Source organism: Pongo abelii, chromosome 15 (genome assembly GCF_028885655.2).
Source record: "Pongo abelii isolate AG06213 chromosome 15, NHGRI_mPonAbe1-v2.0_pri, whole genome shotgun sequence".
NCBI lineage: Eukaryota > Metazoa > Chordata > Mammalia > Primates > Hominidae > Pongo > Pongo abelii.
Window position 1 is genome coordinate 109,209,300 of NC_072000.2, and position 19,583 is coordinate 109,228,882.

Here is a 19,583-nt window from a genome sequence, read left to right on the forward strand (position 1 = left end):
GGGCCCAGAGCCAGTGACAGGATGGGGCAGCTACCTCCAAGCCCTTCCCTGCAGGGTCTGGCCCTGTGGTCCAGGAGCAGGGCTAGGACACCGAGGAGTGGGCAGCTCGCTGGGTCCCAGCCCTTTGTTCAGCACTGCTGTGGGCCACAGACAAGTGCCCGGCACCCCCTGGCATCTGCCTGCCAGGCCCAGAGCCCCAGCCCTGAGCCCAGCTGCACAGGCATGGGAAGGGGTGCATTGGCCCTGCTGAGCCTGCCCACTCCACCCTGGCAGCCCTGGACACATCCAACGTGATGGTGAAGAAGCAGGTGTTTGAGCTACTGGCCGCCCTGTGCATCTACTCTCCCGAGGGCCACGCACTGACCCTGGACGCCCTGGACCACTACAAGGTGGGCGGCAGGGCCTGGGCCTGGGCACATGGGGCTCCCTACCTGGGTGTGCCCTGACCCCGCCCTCCCCACAGACGGTGTGCAGCCAGCAGTACCGCTTCAGCATTGTCATGAACGAGCTCTCCGGCAGCGACAACGTGCCCTACGTGGTCACCCTGCTTAGCGTGATCAACGCCGTCATCCTGGGCCCCGAGGACCTGCGCACGCGCACCCAGCTGCGGAACGAGTTTATTGGTAAGCACCCGCCCTGGGCTGCATGCCCGCTTCTGCCCGCCTCTTGGCCAGCGCATCCCATGCTGCATCCACCTGGGAGGTGGGAGCGCCACAAAACCTGCCCCCGACCCAGGGCCCCAGAGGAAGGCGCCATCTCAGGCCTGCCACCACCTGCCCCTTCAATGGACACAGGCCTCAGAACGCCTGGGGGTCAACCCTGGACCGTTCTCAGTTATGAGGCTCGCCAGGCAGTGGAGCGGGCCAGAGGGCCTGAGACCTCGTTCCAGCCCTGCCTGTTCTGGCGGCGAGCCCTGAGTCAGCATCACTGTGTCCAGCACGATGTCTCCTTTCTGGAGCCTCAGGTCTTTGGTGTCCCATGAGTGCAGCAGAGCAGGGCCAGGTGCTCTGGGTGGCAGAAGTGAAATGGGGAAGGCGGGGAGTGGCCTCCAAACCCTCTGACCCTGTCCGTCCCTTCCTAGGGCTGCAGCTGCTGGACGTCCTGGCTCGCCTGCGGTGAGTCCCCACTGTAGCGGTCTTGCTGGCTGCCTCTCCTGCTCCCAAAGCCAGGCCCACCTGCCCTTTGGATCTCAGCCACCTCACCTAAGCAGCACCTCCAGATGGCAGGGAGGTGGCTCCCCTGGAGTAACCCCAGGGGTCCAGCCAGAAGCCAGGTCTCAGGCTAGCATCCAGCTCACTGTCCCTGGCAGCTGCCCACAGAAACTGGGGTTGCAGCACCCATAGAAAGGACAGAATGAGCTCATATCCTTTGCACACCGTGGATGGAGCTGGAGGCCATGATCCTAAGTGAACCAACCCAGAAACAGAAAATGAAATGCCAGTAAGAGGGAACTATAGGGTGGTTCACGTGGACACAAGATGGAGACAGGGACACGGGCTCCAGGGCGAGAGTTGAAAAACTACCTCCAGGGTACAGTGTTCGTCGCTACTTGGTGTCAGGCCCACTAGAACAAGGGTCCCCAACCCCCAGGCTGCGGACCAGTACATGGCCTATTGGAACCGGCCACACAGCAGGAAGTGAGCAGTGGGCGGGCATTCCTGCCTGAGCTCCACCTCATGTCAGATCAGCGCTGCATTAGATTCTTGCTGCGCACGCACGTGAGGGATCCAGGCTGCGCACTCCTCATGGCAATCTAATGCCTGATGATCAGGGGTGGAACAGTTTTATCCCTAAACCATTCCCGTCACCCCGGTCTATGGAAAAATTGTCTTCCACAAAACAAGTCCCTGGTGCCAAAAAGGCTGGGGACCGCTGCCCTAGAAGGCCATTGCCTACGTTACACAGTGTACCATGTGGCAAACACACACATGTACCCCCTGAGTCTAAAATAAAAATTTTTTTTAAAAAGAAACTAGGGTTGCCAGGTACTGTATGGGACATGCAGTTCATTCAGGTTTCAGATACACAACAGACAATATTTTAGTGTAAGTATATCCCAGATGTTGCATGGGATATACTTATGCCAAAAGTTATTCATTGTTTGTCTGAAATTCAAATTGAACAGGTACTCTGTAGTTTCATTTGCTAAATCTTGCAGCCCTGCTGGGAACCCACATAGCTGAGAAGCTCTATCCCAGGCCTCAGTCAGGACTGTACTCAGGGGAGTGTCCCGACACCCAGGGAAATCAGCTTGGAGGAGCCCAGGGCTAGAATGCCTGGTGTTGAAATGGCCTCAAGAGCCAGGCGCGGTGGCTCACACCTGTAATCCCGGCACTTTGTGAGGCCAAGATGGGCAGATCACCTGAGGTCAGGAGTTCAAGACCAGCTTGGCCAACATGGTGAAACCCCATCTCTACTAAAAGTACAAAAATTAGCCAGCCATGGTGGCATGTGTCTGCAATCCCAACTACTCAGGAGGCTGAGGCAGGACAATCATTGGATCCCAGGAGGTGGAAGTAGCAGTGAGCCGAGATCGTACCACTGCACTCCAGCATGGGTGACAGAGCGAGACTCCATCTCAAAAAAAAAGAAATGGCCTCAGGCAAAGTTTGCCCACATGGGTGCCTGTGCCCCACCAGTGTGGGCTGAAGGGGGCCGGCCCTGCCTGCGGAGGGCTTTGCTCATTGACCAGACTGAAATGACTGGCAAGTCCTAGGCCCAGTGAACACTTAAGGTTCCTCCTGCTCAGGCCAGAGCCCTGTGCCTCCTGTATCCATGCAGCCCTGTGGACCCACCTCAGGTGTGGTCTTCACTGTGGTCACACAGCGCCCAGGGGAGGGCCTTCCCTCCCCCAAGGTCACGGCCCGGTTCCATTGTGTGCCACCTCCCCAGGCCTTGGTGCACGTTACTCGATGGGAGTGGGAATACTCACCCTTACCCCTTCCCCAGGGGCGTGCAGATGCCTGGTGACCCGGGGGCAGCCTGGCAGGGCGCAAGGCACTGACCTGGGAGCTGCCACTCTTAGGTCGCCATCCCTGGCTGTGTGGGTCACATGTCAGCCACAGCTGGCCACGGCCTGGCTCAGAGTCCCAGGTGGGCTGAGCGGGGCTGGTACACTGGCACCGACCCGGGCTGCCCCTCCTGCATGTTGGTGGCGGCAGCAGCAGCAGCAGCAGGCTTAGCCCACCTGGCCCCTCCTGCACAGAGACCTGGAGGACGCCGACCTGCTGATCCAGCTGGAGGCCTTCGAGGAGGCTAAAGCCGAGGACGAGGAGGAGCTGCTGCGAGTCTCTGGCGGGGTCGACATGAGCAGCCACCAGGAGGTCTTTGCCTCCCTGTTCCACAAGGTGGGCTGGGGGCCGGAGGGCGGAGGGCAGCCCTGCAGGGCAGGCTGTGGCCCTGAGGTCCAGATGCTGGGCCTGGAATGGTCCTCCCTGCCCTGGTCAGACCCTGCTGTGACCTGGGCCATGGTGCCAGCTTTGGGGCCCAGGGGTTGGAAAGGGAGCTGGCGCCTAGAGCAGGCAGCCTGGGGGCTGGGCTGGGCCCTAGGGGCAAAGCCAGGGCCAGAGGACCCAGAAGGACAGGGCTCCAAAGACCAGTGCGGCCCACAGCCGGCCGTACTGTCCTGGGCCCCAGCTGTCCAGTCCCCATGAGGTGGGCTTCAGAGGCCTCAGGGCCTGGGGAGGGTCTAAGAGGCTGAATTCTCATCAAGCTCAGGCCCTCCCCTCATTCCCTGAACCTGGCAGCTCTCATCTGGCAACATCTGAAGACATTTTTGGCTGCCACGGCTGGGCAGGGGGTGCTATTGGCATTGAGTAGGTAGAGACCAGGGGTTCTGTTTAACATCCCATAATGCACAGGACAGTCCCACATGTCACCAGTACCACAGTCGCTGAGACTCTCATCTCTAGGGATCCGTGGGAATAGAGGGGGTGATGGGGCTGGACGCCCTGGCAGACAGGCCAACAGTCCTTAGCCCACCAGGGAGGGGCCGGCTGCTGACCTGCACCCCACACTCGCCCGTCCAGGTGAGCTGCTCCCCGGTGTCTGCCCAGCTCCTGTCGGTGCTGCAGGGCCTCTTGCACCTGGAGCCCACCCTCCGCTCCAGCCAGCTGCTCTGGGAGGCCCTGGAGAGCCTCGTGAACCGGGCCGTGCTCCTGGCCAGCGATGGTGAGGGGGCGGGGCAGGGGCATAGGCACAGCCTGGTGGGCAGACACTGGGGTCTCAGACCATGGGGGAGGGAGCCTGTCCTTGGCCCCAACCCATCCTCTGCCCAGGGGAGGTGGCCGCTTTTTCCTGCCTCCTCCTCAAGCCCCCATGCCTCCCTCCCCTGCTCCCTTCTCCCTTCACCCTGGACATCCCCTACTGCAGCTCAGGAATGCACCCTGGAGGAAGTGGTTGAGCGGCTCCTGTCTGTCAAGGGGCGACCCAGACCGAGCCCCCTGGTCAAGGCCCATAAAAGCGTCCAAGCCAACCTAGACCAGAGCCAGAGGGGCAGCTCCCCGCAAAACACTACAACCCCCAAGCCCAGCGTGGAGGGCCAGCAGCCAGCAGCAGCTGCTGCCTGCGAGCCCGTGGACCACACCCAGAGTGAGAGCATCCTGAAAGTTTCACAGCCCAGAGCCCTGGAGCAGCAGGCGTCCACCCCACCCCCACCCCCACCCCTGCTCCCTGGTTCCAGTGCCGCGCCCCCTCCCCCTCCCCCACCACCCCCCCTGCCCAGTGTGGGGGCTAAGGCCCTCCCAACAGCACCGCCACCCCCACCCCTGCCAGGCCTGGGGGCCATGGCCCCCCCAGCACCTCCTCTACCACCACCCCTGCCAGGCTCCTGTGAGTTCCTGCCCCCACCACCTCCACCACTCCCGGGCATGGGATGCCCGCCCCCACCCCCACCCCTGCTGCCTGGTATGGGCTGGGGCCCTCCTCCACCCCCACCTCCACTACTGCCCTGCACCTGCAGCCGCCCTGTGGCAGGAGGCATGGAGGAGGTCATCGTGGCCCAGGTAGACCACGGCTTGGGCTCAGCATGGGTCCCCAGCCATCGGCGGGTGAACCCACCCACACTGCGCATGAAGAAACTGAACTGGCAGAAGCTGCCATCCAACGTGGCACGTGGTGAGGGTCCCCAGACCCCCAAGGGAAGCTTCTCCGAGGACGGGGGCTGGTCTCTGCTGGGGAGAGGGGCAGGTGGCACATGGAACTTGTGTGCGCGTCCTGCCCGTGCGTGGCCAGGGCAGCCTGGCCCTTGCTTTGGGCTCGGCGCCTGTGGTTGAGGTGGGGACGGGGGAGGAGCAGGGCAGGGGCTACCTCTGAGGACCCCCCTCCACATGCTCCCGTGAGCCAGTGCATCCGGGGTGCCATGGTGCCCTGGGGCCCGGGCTACAGGTGCTCAGGTAGGGAGGTAGGGTGCCTGCTGTGTGCTGGACCTGCTGGGCCCCAGGCAGGGCATCCTTTAGACCCTCTGGGAGGCTCCAGCCCCTGCCTGCTGGATCGCCAGGCCCCGGGGCTGCGAGAGCCTCACTGGCCGTGTCCCCACCCGACAGAGCACAACTCTATGTGGGCGTCCCTGAGCAGCCCCGACGCCGAGGCTGTGGAGCCCGACTTCTCCAGCATCGAGCGGCTGTTCTCATTCCCTGCAGCCAAGCCCAAGGAGCCCACCGCAGCGGCCACCCGAGCCAGGAAGGAGCCCAAGGAGGTGGGGACGGGGAAGGGACTCAGACCGGGGCCGCCTGCCTGGCCACCCTCCGGTACCAGCCTGTTGGGTGGGGGGTTTTCTAGATCACTTTCCTCGATGCCAAGAAGAGCCTGAACCTCAACATCTTCCTGAAGCAATTTAAGTGGTGAGTGACGGAGGTGGCCCCCGTCCCAGGCCACGGAGCCTCACCTCCACCTGAGCCTCCTGACTTGGGCCCAGCAGTTCCCTCTGCAGGCCACCATGGGAAGTGCACACTGCACCCCCTAGGCAGGCTTGTGGGCGGGTAATAACCCTATGCTGCCCCAGCTAGGGGCGGTCCAGGCTCCCAGGCACAGAGCGCTGGGACCTCCCCCCACAAGGCCACAGACAAGTAGCAGCTAAACCAGTGGGCCCTGACTGTCAGCCCCCGAGTCCTTTCCTGCAGCGGGTGTCCAGCACTGGCCCGAGGGAGCTGGCTGGACCTGACCCATCCTGCATCTTCTGAGCAGGGCCCATGGAGGGTAGCGAGGATGGGAGTCAGCCTGGGTCCCCTTCACCGCGTGACCGTGGGCAACAACTCGACCGCTCTGTGTCCCACCTGCCCTGGCCACCCCATGACTACGTGGGGAGACCCTGCCAGGCGGGGTCCCAAAGAGGCTGGGTGGGGGTGACTCATGATTCACTCACCCCTGCCTGGTCCTCTCCCTGCTCCAGCTCCAACGAGGAGGTCGCTGCTATGATCCGGGCCGGGGATACCACCAAGTTTGATGTGGAGGTTCTCAAACAACTCCTTAAGCTCCTTCCGGAGAAGCACGAGGTGAGAGGACCACCCCCACACCCCGCCCCCAGTTAGTGCCACCAACCAAGGGAGAGGCTGTCCTGGGGGCTCCCAGCAGGGAGAGAGAAGGGAGGCACCCCAGCCCCACCTCTGCCCTGAACCGTGAGCCACAGGGAGCCATGCTGGGCACTGGAGGGGCTGAGCCCGGCGGGCAGTCCGGGAGGGTGGGAAGCTGGCGTGGGGGGATCCCACACGCCGTTCTCCTCCTGGCAGATTGAAAACCTGCGGGCATTCACAGAGGAGCGAGCCAAGCTGGCCAGCGCCGACCACTTCTACCTCCTCCTGCTGGCCATTCCCTGGTGAGCACGGCCGCCTTCAGATCCCAGGGCCTGGGCCCCAGGTGGGAGGAGAACAGGAATAGGGAGCAGGGCCCAGCCAGGGAGGAGAAGGGGCTGTGCCAATGGCTGCCCTGGGCTCCAGAAGCAGCGTTGCAGCGGTCGGGCTTCTAAACATCACTCGTGCCCCACCCCCAGTCCTTCCCCTCAAAGTATGGGGCTGGAGGCCTCTGGAGGAACTGGATCCCGCTCTGCACAGGCCCAGGAGGGTGCCTGTTGGATGGGGCTGGCGGTGGAAACCCCCTCCCTTTGCCCACCACCCAAGCCAGAGCCCTGTGCTGAGTGCCCCTCTGGCAGGGACAGGTGGAGGGTGCAGGCCACTGATCCTTGTCTGTGCCATCCCCAGCTACCAGCTGCGAATCGAGTGCATGCTGCTGTGTGAGGGCGCGGCCGCCGTGCTGGACATGGTGCGGCCCAAGGCCCAGCTGGTGCTGGCTGCCTGCGAAAGTGAGTGGGGCCAAGCAGGGCACGTGTGCAGGAGGGACAGGCCTCCGAACTGGGGCCGGAGGGCTGCTCGGGGCCCCTGCTACTGCCAATATCATAATGGCGGCTAAGAGCACCTAAGGGTGCCAGCCTTCACCACCACTCCGGAAACCACCCTGCTGCCGCCACCTCGGTGCACACACCTGCTGGACGCACAGACACACGCATGCCCACCGCCACTCTCAGGCACGTGCACACACACAAGCACACCGCCACTCAGGCACATGCACACAAGCACACTGCCACTTGGGCACGCACATACAAGCACACCGCCACTCTCAGGCACGTGCACACACAAGCACACCGCCACTCTCAGGCATGTGCACACAAGCACACCGCTACGGGCATGCACACACACACACAAGCACCCCACCACTCTCAGGCACATGCACACAAGCACACCGCCACTCGGGCACGTGCACACACAAAAGCACACCGCCACTCTCGGGCACGCACACACACAAGCACACCACCACTCTCGGGCACGTGCACACAAGCACACCACCACTCAGGCACATGCACACACACAAGCGCACCGCCACTCAGGCACGTGCACACAAGCACACCACCACTCTCAGGCACGTGCACACAAGCACACCACCACTCAGGCACATGCACACACACAAGCACACCGCCACTCTCAGGCACGCACACACACACACAAGCACACCGCCACTCTCGGGCACGTGCACACAAGCACACTGCCACTCGGGCACGTGCACACACAGAAGCCCACAAGCACAGTCACACACATGCACACAGGACACAGACACATGTACACGCCCCCCCAACACACACACCCTCACATACATGTACAGACACAAGTGCACACACACGGGCACCATCTCTGAAAGGGGAATCCACGGAGACCTGCCACAGCCACTGGGCAGGGAGAGGGACAGGTACAGACCAGTGAGGCACAGCTCACGTCTGTCAGGCACACTGTAGGTGTCCACTCCCATCGGTGGAGGGTTTGCAGCCCCCAAGCCCTGTCCTGTGACCCTTCCGGTGCTGGGCTGAGCCTGGGGAGGAGCCAGGGAGTGCAGCGGCACTGGCAAGCAGGACCACACCGCCAGGGCATCTGGGGGCTCCAAACCAAGAGCCCCTCTCCAGCCCTGGCTGCCCCTGCAGGCCTGCTCACCAGCCGCCAGCTGCCCATCTTCTGCCAGCTGATCCTGAGAATTGGGAACTTCCTCAACTACGTAAGTCAGGAGCAGCTCCCCATCCCACCTGGTGCCGGGGGCTGGCGAGACTCACTCCCTGCCCCTCCCAGGGCAGCCACACCGGTGACGCCGACGGCTTCAAGATCAGCACATTGCTGAAGCTCACGGAGACCAAGTCCCAGCAGAACCGCGTGACGCTGCTGCACCACGTGCTGGAGGTGGGCCGTGGCGGCGGGCACCAGCGGGGGCATGATGGGAGGGCTTCGAGTCCCCCCGGACCTGCAGTGTAGAGGCGTAGAGGCCATACCCCCCTGTGCTCACCACTCAGGCCGCCGGTCTCCCTGTCTCAGGACCCCGTCTAGAGCCAGCAGCCTCAATCAGAGCCACGCCCCCACCCCTTCCAGCACCCCTTCCTTCCTGCAGCACTGGCTTCCCTGCACGAGCCTTGTCCCTCCCCAGGATATCTGTCCCTGGTCTGGGGGACAGTCCCTAGGAAAAGCAGAAACATCACAAAGTCATAGCCAGGCCCAAGGGAAAGATTTGAGGGTCTGGAGTGCTGGGGGTTTTCTGGACCTTAATTGCTAAGGGGTGGAGCTGGGGGAGTGGGAACAGGGGCATCCCCAGGTGGAGAGTGTGGCCACAGTGGACCTCACTGCACGTGTCCCATTGCAGGAAGCGGAAAAGAGCCACCCCGACCTCCTGCAGCTGCCCCGGGACCTGGAGCAGCCCTCGCAAGCAGCAGGGTAGGCAACTCCTGCCAGCCCACCCACCTCAGCCAGGCGGGGGCCTGACTTCTGTCCCCAGCCAGTGAGGTGGCTGCCCGCCAGGGCTGGGTCTCACAGCCGCAGCGCAGCCCCGGCGCCGCGGAGCCCTGCCCAATAGAACACTTTCCTTTTGGGACAGGACCGGGTCTGCCGTGGCCTTTGCCCTTCTGACTTAAGCAAGGAAACAGACCTAGAGGGGGCAAGGGCTGGCCAGGTCAGGGTCACGCCAGGGGCAGGTCTAATACAGCCCCTTCACAAGGTGAACCTTCACGACAGCCGTGAGCAGGTTCGGGCCTCCCTCATCGTATAGATGAGGAAACGGAGGCCCAGGAAAGCAGTGTCACCTCCTGGGTCACACAACCCAGGCAGGAGGGCAGCCTGGGCCACCCCACTACACAGTCTGGGCCCCTAGCACAGGGTCCTTCCTGGGCTCCACCTGCCCTGGAAGGTTCTCTGGCTCAGGAGCTGCTCAGCCTTGGGGAGAACTAGGCAAGCAGGACAGGCTGACCATTAGGGTCCCCGCCCAGATGTTCACAGGGGGCTGAGGGCCGGCTGGAACAGGCGCTCAACCCCAACACTGCACGTGCAGCCTCAGAGTACAGCCTGCGGTGTACACAGTGGGGCACCCGGGGTGGGGGGTGTGCACAGGAGGGGCTCCCCTGTCCCAGAGAGGCTGACATCAGCTGTTGCTGTCTCTGCCCGGCCGTCCTCACCTTTCAGGATCAACCTGGAGATCATCCGCTCAGAGGCCAGCTCCAACCTGAAGAAGCTTCTGGAGACCGAGCGGAAGGTGTCTGCCTCCGTGGCCGAGGTCCAGGAGCAGTACACCGAGCGCCTCCAGGCAAGTGGGTACCTGGGCCTGGGGCTGGCAGGAGAGGCTGCCCTGATAGAGCGAGCCGGGCGAGTGGCTGTGCTGTCTCCCGGCTCCAGGGTGGATCCTGGGGACCGAGTTTCCCCAGGTGTGCATGGTCAGGGTACAGGCCCCTGCTCCTTCTCAGAGACCACCATCCTCAGGGCCTGTCCCTGTGGCCGCCACCCTCCCGCAACTCAGAGCCTCACCCCAGGTGGTGCCCGCGCGGGGCTCTCACAGGACTGACACGTGCCCTTGCCCCCAGGCCAGCATCTCGGCCTTCCGGGCACTGGACGAGCTGTTTGACGCCATCGAGCAGAAGCAGCGGGAGCTGGCTGACTATCTGTGTGAGGACACCCAGCAGCTGTCCCTGGAGGACACATTCAGCACCATGAAGGCTTTCCGGGACCTATTCCTCCGCGCCCTGAAGGTGGGGCAGCCCGGCGGGGCACAGCCTGTCTGGCTTCCTCCAGCAGGACGGGCAGAGGCACCTTTCACCGGGCTGACACAGCCATGTGGGCCGTGCGCTGCTGCGGCTCAGGGAGGGGGACGCCCAGGCCCACGGAGCCCCTGAGGGATGCCACGCTGGGGTGACGGGGCCACATCTGCCAGTGCAGGAGAACAAGGACCGGAAGGAGCAGGCGGCGAAGGCAGAGAGGAGGAAGCAGCAGCTGGCGGAGGAGGAGGCGCGGCGGCCTCGGGGAGAGGACGGGAAGCCTGGTGAGGCTGGGCCGGCTGGGCGGGGAGGGGGCGGCTCCGGGATCCTTGTCTGTGCTCCAGCCTCCCCACCACCCCCAGCCCTCTAGGTGGGCTCCAGGGTCCCGTGCCGCTCTCTGAGTGCCCCACGCTCCTCAGTCAGGAAGGGGCCCGGGAAGCAAGAGGAGGTGTGTGTCATCGATGCTCTGCTGGCCGACATCAGGAAGGGCTTCCAGCTGCGGAAGACGGCCCGGGGCCGCGGGGACACCGAAGGGGGCAGCAGGGCAGCCTCCATGGATCCCCCAAGAGCCACAGAGCCTGGTAAGACCCCTCCCACTGCCTCCTCATGGTCCTTTTGCCACTGTCCCTACCATGTGCCTCCAGGAAGTCCTCCTGACTTCACTGGAAAGCCCTCTCCTCTCCCTGGGCCACCCTGGAGGCCCCTAAGACTGGGGACAGCCAAGGGGACAGGTGGTGGCCGCTCAGCCCTCATCCCTCATCCCTCCCTCCACTCACTCCAGCTCCTCCACCGTAACAACAGGCCCTGCCCTTAGTGCTGAAGCAGCGATCCAGCCCGCTGGGCTCCAGAGAGATGAGGCCACGCCCACTGACAGATGCCCCCGGGCTCGGCGGGTGCTAGAGGTGGCAGGAAAGGCAGGCAGCAAGGCCCTGGTGGGAGAACCCCATTCCTGGGGTGGCTGCCTCAGGGTGCTGGGAATGGCGTGGCCCAGTGTCCCCCACCCTGCCACAGTGTAGACAGACCAAGGACGCTGAGGCCGAGTCCTGCTCTGAGACATCAGAGGAGGCTTCCTGGGGAGGAGGCTTTGCAGGGTATTCAGGTAGACAGCGGGATGGAGGAGGCTGCACTTGCGCTGGCTCGGGGCAGGGTGCCTGCCCTTCACTGGTGTGTCCCTCTGTCCAGTGGCCACCAGTAACCCTGCAGGAGACTCCGTGGGCGGCACACGCTGTCCTGCCTCTGAGCCCAGCCTTGATGCTACAATGGCCAGTGAGTCCCAGGGCTGGGACCTTGTAGACGCCGTGACCCCTGGCCCTCAGCCCACCCTGGAGCAGTCGGAAGAGGGTGGTCCCCGGCCCCTGGAGAGGCGTTCTTCCTGGTATGTGGATGCCAGCGATGTCCTAACCACTGAGGATCCCCAGTGCCCCCAGCCCTTGGAGGGGGCCTGGCCGGTGACTCTGGGAGATGCTCAGGCCCTGAAGCCCCTCAAGTTCTCCAGCAACCAGCCCCCTGCAGCCGGAAGTTCAAGGCAAGATGCCAAGGATCCCACGTCCTTGCTGGGCGTCCTCCAGGCCGAAGCCGACAGCACGAGTGAGGGGCTGGAGGACGCTGTCCATAGCCGTGGTGCCAGACCTCCTGCAGCAGGCCCAGGTGGGGATGAGGACGAGGACGAGGAGGACACGGCCCCAGAGTCCGCACTGGACACATCCCTGGACAAGTCCTTCTCCGAGGATGCGGTGACCGACTCCTCGGGGTCGGGCACACTCCCCAGGGCCCGGGGCCGGGCCTCAAAGGGGACCGGCAAGCGAAGGAAGAAGCGTCCCTCCAGGAGCCAGGAAGGTAACTCAGGGAGGGGCCCCGGGCACCGTCCCACGCCAGGGCGCTGGCACCCAGCCGGTCCCTCCCCTTCCCCATTGGGTACTGCAAGTTCCAGCGGCACCCAGGAGAGGTGACTTGGGTGCAGCGCGGGAGAGGAGGCGGCAGCGCGTCCACCACAGGGCGACTGTGGGCTGCCGCGGCCCGTGCAACCGTTCCTCCAACCTACCAATTCCCACCTTCACGTCACCTCCGTTAGGGAGTAGGGGGCGGACACCGGGCACCAGGTCCCAGGCAAGTGGCTGCCATGTGGCTTAGTGGCCAGAGAACCAGGCAGCCCTCAGAGGGTGTTGGCATGGCTGTCCCGGGCCCCCCAGCCCCACCCACTCCAAGTCAGGGTTGCTCCTGTGTGATAAGCCGTTGAGTGCGTTTCTTTTATTTGGAAGCAGAGGTTCCCCCTGATTCTGATGATAATAAAACAAAGAAACTGTGTGTGATCCAGTAAGGTATGTACGCAGCTGGCACTCCGTGGGGGCTAACGGCAGCTGCAGGGCAGTGGGGCTGGAGCTTGCTGCCCACTCCCCTCTGGGACACTAACCCGGCTTCTCTCCAGCCCGCGCGGTGCGTCAGTGCGGCCTTGCCTCTCCGCAGCCCTGGTGGTGGCTCCCCGCCCAGTCCCCTCCCTCTCCGCAGGTTACCTGCTCAACTGGTGCCTCCTGCGGGCAGGACGCAACCTCAGTGCTGGCTCCGGGCATGCGGGCCTCGAGAGGGCAGGTGGCAGGGCCAGCCGGGCTCCCTTAGCGAGCAGGATCCGGGGCCCCGGGGTGTGGGCGGGACCTCCTGGCTGGCAGGACAGGCTGAGGTTGCTCCTGTCTGGTGTCCTGGCCCTAACTGCAGTTCCAGTAACCCTGTGGCTTTCCTGCTCTGTCTGTCGGTGGAGGGATATCTTCACTCTGAGTATGTCAATGGCGTGGGGCCTCCTGGGGCATGTCCCCAGGAAGTCTGTGAGGAGACCGGGACAGTCGCAAGGGCAGATGCTGCCAGGGACAAGCACACTGCAACCCCCCTCCTGTTGGACAGTGTCCTCCCACCCCGAGGCCATGGGTGGGTCTGTGGAGAAGCAGATTACCCCCAGCACACCGCATCTTCTGGGGGGCCCCCAGCCCAAAGGTCAGTCAGCCAGGTCCGTCCACAGGGCTGGAGAGGCTGATGCATCCAGCTAGACAGACCAGCCTGCACTGGGTGGAGGAGGGGCTACAGCAGAGAACCAGAAGGTCCAGCCTGGCCAGTCGTGAGCTCTGTGAGCCCAGGTCGTGGCGTCTTCCAGCACCTCCAGCCTTGCTCAGAGCCAGCCCGGTGTCCGTGTATCACAGATATGCTGACCGTTGGGCCTGGGGCTTAGGCTCAAGGTGCACACATGAGGTCTGCTGGTGCCCGTCAGAGCCAAGAGCAGTCGTGAGCCCGGAGAAGCTTCTCCGGACAGCTTGTCCTCGCTGTTGGGGCACGGCCTTCACCCTGGGTTCCAGCTTTTGCTTCCAGGGTCATCTTCCGAGTGTGGCTCTCTGGTGTGAAGCACCCACGTGTACTTTTTAGAAAGGTGCTGGCATCTATCTCCCTTAGAGGCTGGAACTTGGACTTGCTGGCCCTGAGTGTGAGGAACAGTGGAGCATGCAGGCCTGGGGCGGGCGGCCACATCTGACAATGGTCCAGTGAAAGATGGACGTGCCCAGTGCCAGCTCCACGCTCCACCCGGTTCCCTCCTGAACCTGCTACACGTGCTTAGCTTCCACCCGCCCCAGCTCCTGCCATGCAGGCAGCTGAGGGCAAGAGGAAGGAATCCTCTTCTCTCCCCAACTTTTTATTTATTTTTTTTTTTTTTCAAGACGGAGTCTCACTGTTGCCCAGGCTGGAGTGCAGTGGTGCGATCTGAGCTCACGGCAACCTCCACCTTCCAGGTTCAAGTGATTCTCCTGCCTCAGCCTCCCGAGTAGCTGGGACCACAGGCACGCGCCACCACGCATGGCTAATTTTTTGTATTTTTAGCAGAGACAGGGTTTCACCATGTTGGCCAGGCTGGTCTCAAACTCCTGACCTCAGGTGATCCACCCGCCTTGGCCTCTCAAAGTGCTGGGATTACAGGCATGAGCCACCGTGTCCAGCCCCCAGCTTTTTATTTAGAAAATCTTCAACACCACAGGAAATTGCATAGAGATCAGAATGAACAACACCTTCTCCCCAAAATTACAACCATTTGCCAAAAATACCAAAATTGTGACCATTTTGCTACATTGCCCCCCTCCAACTGAGCCATCTGAGAGTCTCTTATAAACATCATGGCACTGGAGCCCTAAACTCGCCCACAGACACCTGAGGGCACAGCCATCCTCCCCAGTCCCCCCCACGCCGGGCAGGGTGCGCTGCCGTCCTCCCAGTCCCCCCCGGGCAGGGTATGCTGCGGGGCGCTTCAAGTCCACATGCTTCTAATACTTGGTCCCAGTGCGGATGTGCCACTTGTCCCAATAATTCCTTCTCTAGTTGTTGCTTTGTTGTTTTTGCAAACAAGATTGTATCCAGAGTCACATGCTGTGTTTGGTTGTCATATCACTTCAGTCTCTTTTGTTCTAGAACATTCATGCCCCTTTTTATCTTGTATGACATTGACATTCTGGAAGATAACTTCACTTTGGGTTTGCCTGATTGCGCCCCCCAAGTAGGTCCAGGTTGAGTTTTGGGGCAGGAGTTCTACCCCAAGGGATGCCATGTCCTCCCCAGCTGGGTGGGGACGTTTGTGGCAGCAGTGCTGACCACGGCTGCGGGGGTGGTTTCTGAACCTCCACTGCACGAACACCATGCTGTCTGGTTAATAAGCACCGGTGGTGACCTGTGGAACAAACCGCTGCAGCGCGGTTGTGTTCGCCGCCCCTCCTCCGAGCGTTCCCCTCTCCCCTCCCTTTTTCCATCACGTGAGTTTTGAATGTGCAGTAATCCTTCACTGCCACTGCCGTGCATTTGATGGGGGCCAGCGGGGGCCCTTGACCCACAGCCCCTGAGCGCTTCCCATCTTTGGCACAAGCCCCTGTTCCCAGCTCACCCCAGACTTGCTGATCCCCCCCATCCCTGCCCAGGCCTTGGTCTTGGCCATTTCTCCAGGTTCCCTGAGTGGGGAATGGTGCTGAGATTCCCCTTTGAGTGATTGTTTTGGACAGTTTTTGTTTTCTTGCTGTCTCTTTAGAGTAGTGATTCTCAAACCCTGCCTGGGCCATCCCACTGGGGAGCTGCGACACCACCTGGCACTGTGGTGGCAGTGGGGGTGGCACTCAGACAAGGGCCATCGAGGGCCCCTGGACCAGAAAGCGAAGAGGGCGTTGGGGGCAGGAGGCCTGTGGGGCCGTGTGTGGGGGCCATCTGGGTGGCGGGAGCTGTTGGGGCAGGGCTGAGCGCCCTCAGCAGCCCACTGGAGAAAGCGCTGCTGTGGTCCTCGTGTGGGGCCCAGGGCCCAATGTGGACGTGATGGAGGGCTGCAGGTGGTGGCAGTGGGGATGAATGAGTAAGGACAGAGTGCATCCTGGGTCTCAGACAGGGGGTGGGGGACAGGCCACAGAGACTCCCCATCTCAGCAGAGAGGAGACAGGCTCAGGCTGCCACGCCTTGCCAAAACCCAGCCTGGCCAGGCCATCCCAGCACCTTCCACCTAGATAAGTTGTGCTGCTCCAGAGAAAGAGCCTGGGGTCAGAGTGGACCTGAGATGCATGGCACAACCTGCTGGACAGTGGTGATGAGGGGTTCAGGGACCTGGGGACCCAGAAGCGGGCACCTGGTATTGTACCCAGCAAAACTGCTCCTAATAATGTCATTTTTTTCTCTCTCTTACAGGCCTCAGGCCCAGGCCCAAGGCCAAGTGAGATAGCCCAGGCCACAGGATATGCTGCCATTCTGCCAAGAGAGGCTCTTCTGGGGGCCAGGCTGGGACTGGGCCCCGGAAACCAAAACTCCGTGCCTTACCCAGCCGGGGCCCTCCTGGAGCCTTCTTGGGGTGTTGTGGCTGGGACCCCGACAGGCACCAGTGCCCTGCCAGGCCTGGTGCCCTCCTGGACCGCCTGCACGTGCCAGCCTCCCACCTGCTTCCTAAAGACAACCCTGGCCCACACCCGCATGCGCCCGGTGCAGCCTGCCAAGGGCCAGTCGGGGGGTGCTGCGTCCTGCCAGTGTCCACCACAGCTCTGCCTGCCCTTCAGCCCAGCAGGGCTTAATCAAAACGCAATGCTTTGCAAGTCTTTACTGCTTGGAGGTGGCTGAGTTGGGGGTGCTGGGCAGGGGTAAGCTGGCAGGCAGTGCCATGGCAGGCCAGGGTCCCCTCCCATGGGGTCTGGCCCCCATTCCAGCATGTCCAGCCCCTGAAGTTGGAGTGAGGGGCGGTCTGCCTTTGCTGCCAATGCCAGGTCTCTGCCCTGCAGCTGAAACTTGGCCATCACATCAACAGAAAACCCCTCCCAGTGCCAGCTGCCCAGTGTGGGCAGGCCCTGGGGACAATACAGGTCCACCTGAGAGGCTGCAGGGTGACACCCAGCAGCCGCTGCCCCCTCACTGCCCACCCAGGGAGGGCAGCCTGCCCGAGCCTGCCCCCTGCCAGGTGTGTGCCCTGAGGCTGGCGGCTGGATGCGTGGCCAATAAAAAGCAGACCTAGCCCGGTGTGCGACTGTCATGTTCAGAGGCTGTGGGAGGGCGGTGGACGTGGGCTCCCACAAACGTGGTGAGCGCTGGACAGGCCCCATGTGAATCCTCACTGTCGAGGGGCCCCAGTCCCCCAGGCCCTGTGTGAACATTCACTGTTGAGGGGCCCCCAGGCCCCGTGTGAACACTAACTGTCAAGGGGCCCCCAGGCCCTGTGTGAACACTCACTGTTGAGGGGCCCCCCGGGCCCCGTGTGAACACTCACTGTCCAGGGGCCCCCAGGCCCCGTGTGAACATTCACTGTTGAGGGGTCCCCAGGTCCCGTGTGAACATTCACTGTTGAGGGTCCCCCAGTCCCCCAGGCCAGGGGCTGTCCCTGGAGCCCTCAGGAGGCAGTAAGAAACATCTAGAAGAGGGCAGACCCAATGGTGAACCGCACCCAACAGTGGTGAGATGGGTGCAGCTCTACAGGGGCATAATTTACAAACCACCAGACTCGCTGGTTAAGTGCGTGCTGTGGTGGTGTTTGCTTTCCAGCAGATCAAGGTTGTGCAGTGATCCATTTTGAGAATCTCTCTGTCACCCCAAGAAGTTCTCTCGCACCCATCAGTCCGACCCCTTCCCGGTGCTCCTCCCCAGCCCTGGCAGCCACTCACCTTTGCTCCAGACGCTCCAGATGTCATGCATGTCTCCTGGCTTCCTTCGGCTGTTTTCAGGCGCCATCCTCCCTGCAGGCCGTGTCGGGACTTCATTCCGTTTCATGGGTGAAGCACATTCCATTGATGCATGGACCACATTTTGTCTGCTCTTCTGTCCATGTACATCTGGGTTGCTTCCAGTTTGGGGCTTCTGTGAATCCTGCTGCTGTGGGCATTTGCATAGTCCTCTTGTGGATACGAGTTTTCGTTTCTCTGGGGTAGATTCCTAGTGGAGGAACAACTGGGCAACATGCTAAGTTTATGTTTAACTTTTTAAGTAACTGCCAAACTGTTTTCCAAAGCAGCTGCACCATTTTTCATTCCCATCTGTGCTATTGTTTTTAAGTTAAATAGCTCAACGCCTCCCCCTCCCCGCCCTCCACGGATCTGCCAGTAAAACTGGACTATGGAGTGTTGGGTGGGGTCACCTACGAGGTCACCTGCAGCAAGTGAGGCCATCGCCCCTCCTGCCTGGAGAGGTGGGACTGGGGACCCTGTGACAGGAGGCGCTGCCTTTCCTGGAGCCTGGTTTTTCTTTTTCCTCTGTGCTCCATGAGAAGTCAGTTTAGTGGGCTACAGCCAGCAAAGGAACCAAAACGGACAGGAGCTCTGGGGGTGCCTTGCATGGTGAGGCTCCGTGGCTGCAAGCGTGTATGCAGGCGGCTGTGGGTGTCTGTGTGTCCTGGGCCACCGTGTATGATGGTCCCACTGGGAGGTGTGGCCCCCAAAGAGTGGAACCCACAGGTGGACACGCCCATGCACCCTTGTTCTTGCCCAAGGTCACACATCAAGACAGCAGGGCCCAGATGGATGGCCCCACCCAAGCTCGGTGGCTCCTGTGCTGCCCACCACCTGGGGACCGGCCCACTGTGGGGGGTATGGGGTGGGGGTGTTCTAATTCGGGCTGGGCCGTGTGACTGGCAGGGGCCCCAGCTGTTGGGCCTGGGCAGGGCTGTTTTTAGAAAATCCCCAACTCCCTGCCCCCACCCGGGCCCGTGGCTATTTATAGTCCAGGCCTGGAGAAGTCAGTGAGTCACTAGCGTTCATCTCTGCAGTTTCAGTCTAAGCCCCCTTAGTGAGGTGGTCTAGCATGTCCCCCAGTCCCCCAAGCCTCTATCTGACATCTGCTAGCCCAGAGCCCCAGGGGTCCCCAGGAAGGGCTCAGAGCTGGTGGTCCCCACCAGGCCCTGGAAGCACCCCCTTGTCTGATGGGACTTTGTGGTTCCTGGTAGGCATTTAACATTGTCAGTTTCTCTCACCTAGAAACAAACCTCCCGTGACCCTCTTGGTTTCTCCTGCTGCAGTCCGCCTCTTCCCTACCTGCACAGCCATCTGCTGTGCCCCAGATTCCCTCCTTGACACCCCCAGACCTACTGCCCCACCCTCAGGTGCAGCCCCTTCTCAGCAGGCTCCAGGTTCTGCCAAATCTTGGAGCCCTCCAACCCTGCTCCAGCCCCTTCCCAAGCTGGGGGAGGTGGTCTGCTCACCCCCCACCAGCTGTCACCCCCAAGGTGGCACTAGGAGTTCATGCATGAAGACTGCTTTTCTACTGAGGCCCCACTGACTGCTTGGAACCCACATAACGGCATTTTTCATGCGAGGATGCTGAGGGAGAGGAAGCGTCCATGTGCCCGGTGGAAGAAGAGGGGACTGGGGACATGGGTGCAGGGGGCAGGAGGCCAGGCTTCGAACAGCCCCTCTCCCCCAGGCCGGGGCAGGGTCAGGCGCCCAGAAAGGAGGGGTGGGGAGGCTGCAGGCAGGGGTGGGCAGCGGTGTCCTTGGCTGCGCCTGAATCACTAACTCAGTGTGAGCGACCTTTGCTGTGACAGGCCTAAGCTCCACTCCTTCCCCATAGAGAG

The 19,583-nt window shown here is 62.2% G+C and overlaps 1 protein-coding gene across 5 annotated transcripts in view; it reads left to right on the forward strand.

Annotated features, from left to right (window-relative positions):
• Positions 1-17,039, forward strand: part of INF2 (inverted formin 2) — a 31,685-nt gene extending 14,646 nt beyond the window's left edge. For 2 of the 5 annotated variants that reach the window (XM_063715754.1, XM_063715753.1), the window contains 19 exons: positions 274-389; positions 464-623; positions 1,082-1,115; positions 3,206-3,347; positions 4,029-4,170; positions 4,372-5,115; positions 5,544-5,695; positions 5,779-5,840; positions 6,389-6,491; positions 6,726-6,811; positions 7,194-7,294; positions 8,462-8,532; positions 8,604-8,711; positions 9,166-9,236; positions 9,978-10,098; positions 10,373-10,537; positions 10,725-10,827; positions 10,963-11,124; positions 11,726-12,847. In XM_063715754.1, the coding sequence (XP_063571824.1) occupies positions 274-389; positions 464-623; positions 1,082-1,115; positions 3,206-3,347; positions 4,029-4,170; positions 4,372-5,115; positions 5,544-5,695; positions 5,779-5,840; positions 6,389-6,491; positions 6,726-6,811; positions 7,194-7,294; positions 8,462-8,532; positions 8,604-8,711; positions 9,166-9,236; positions 9,978-10,098; positions 10,373-10,537; positions 10,725-10,827; positions 10,963-11,124; positions 11,726-12,492 (3,410 nt within the window). In that variant the 3' untranslated portion in view covers positions 12,493-12,847. Of the gene's footprint in view, positions 1-273; positions 390-463; positions 624-1,081; positions 1,116-3,205; positions 3,348-4,028; positions 4,171-4,371; positions 5,116-5,543; positions 5,696-5,778; positions 5,841-6,388; positions 6,492-6,725; positions 6,812-7,193; positions 7,295-8,461; positions 8,533-8,603; positions 8,712-9,165; positions 9,237-9,977; positions 10,099-10,372; positions 10,538-10,724; positions 10,828-10,962; positions 11,125-11,725 lie in introns of all 5 variants that reach the window. The other 3 variants (XM_054530585.2, XM_054530587.2, XM_063715755.1) reach the window with 3 other exon arrangements.
• The last annotated feature ends 2,544 nt before the right edge of the window (positions 17,040-19,583 follow it).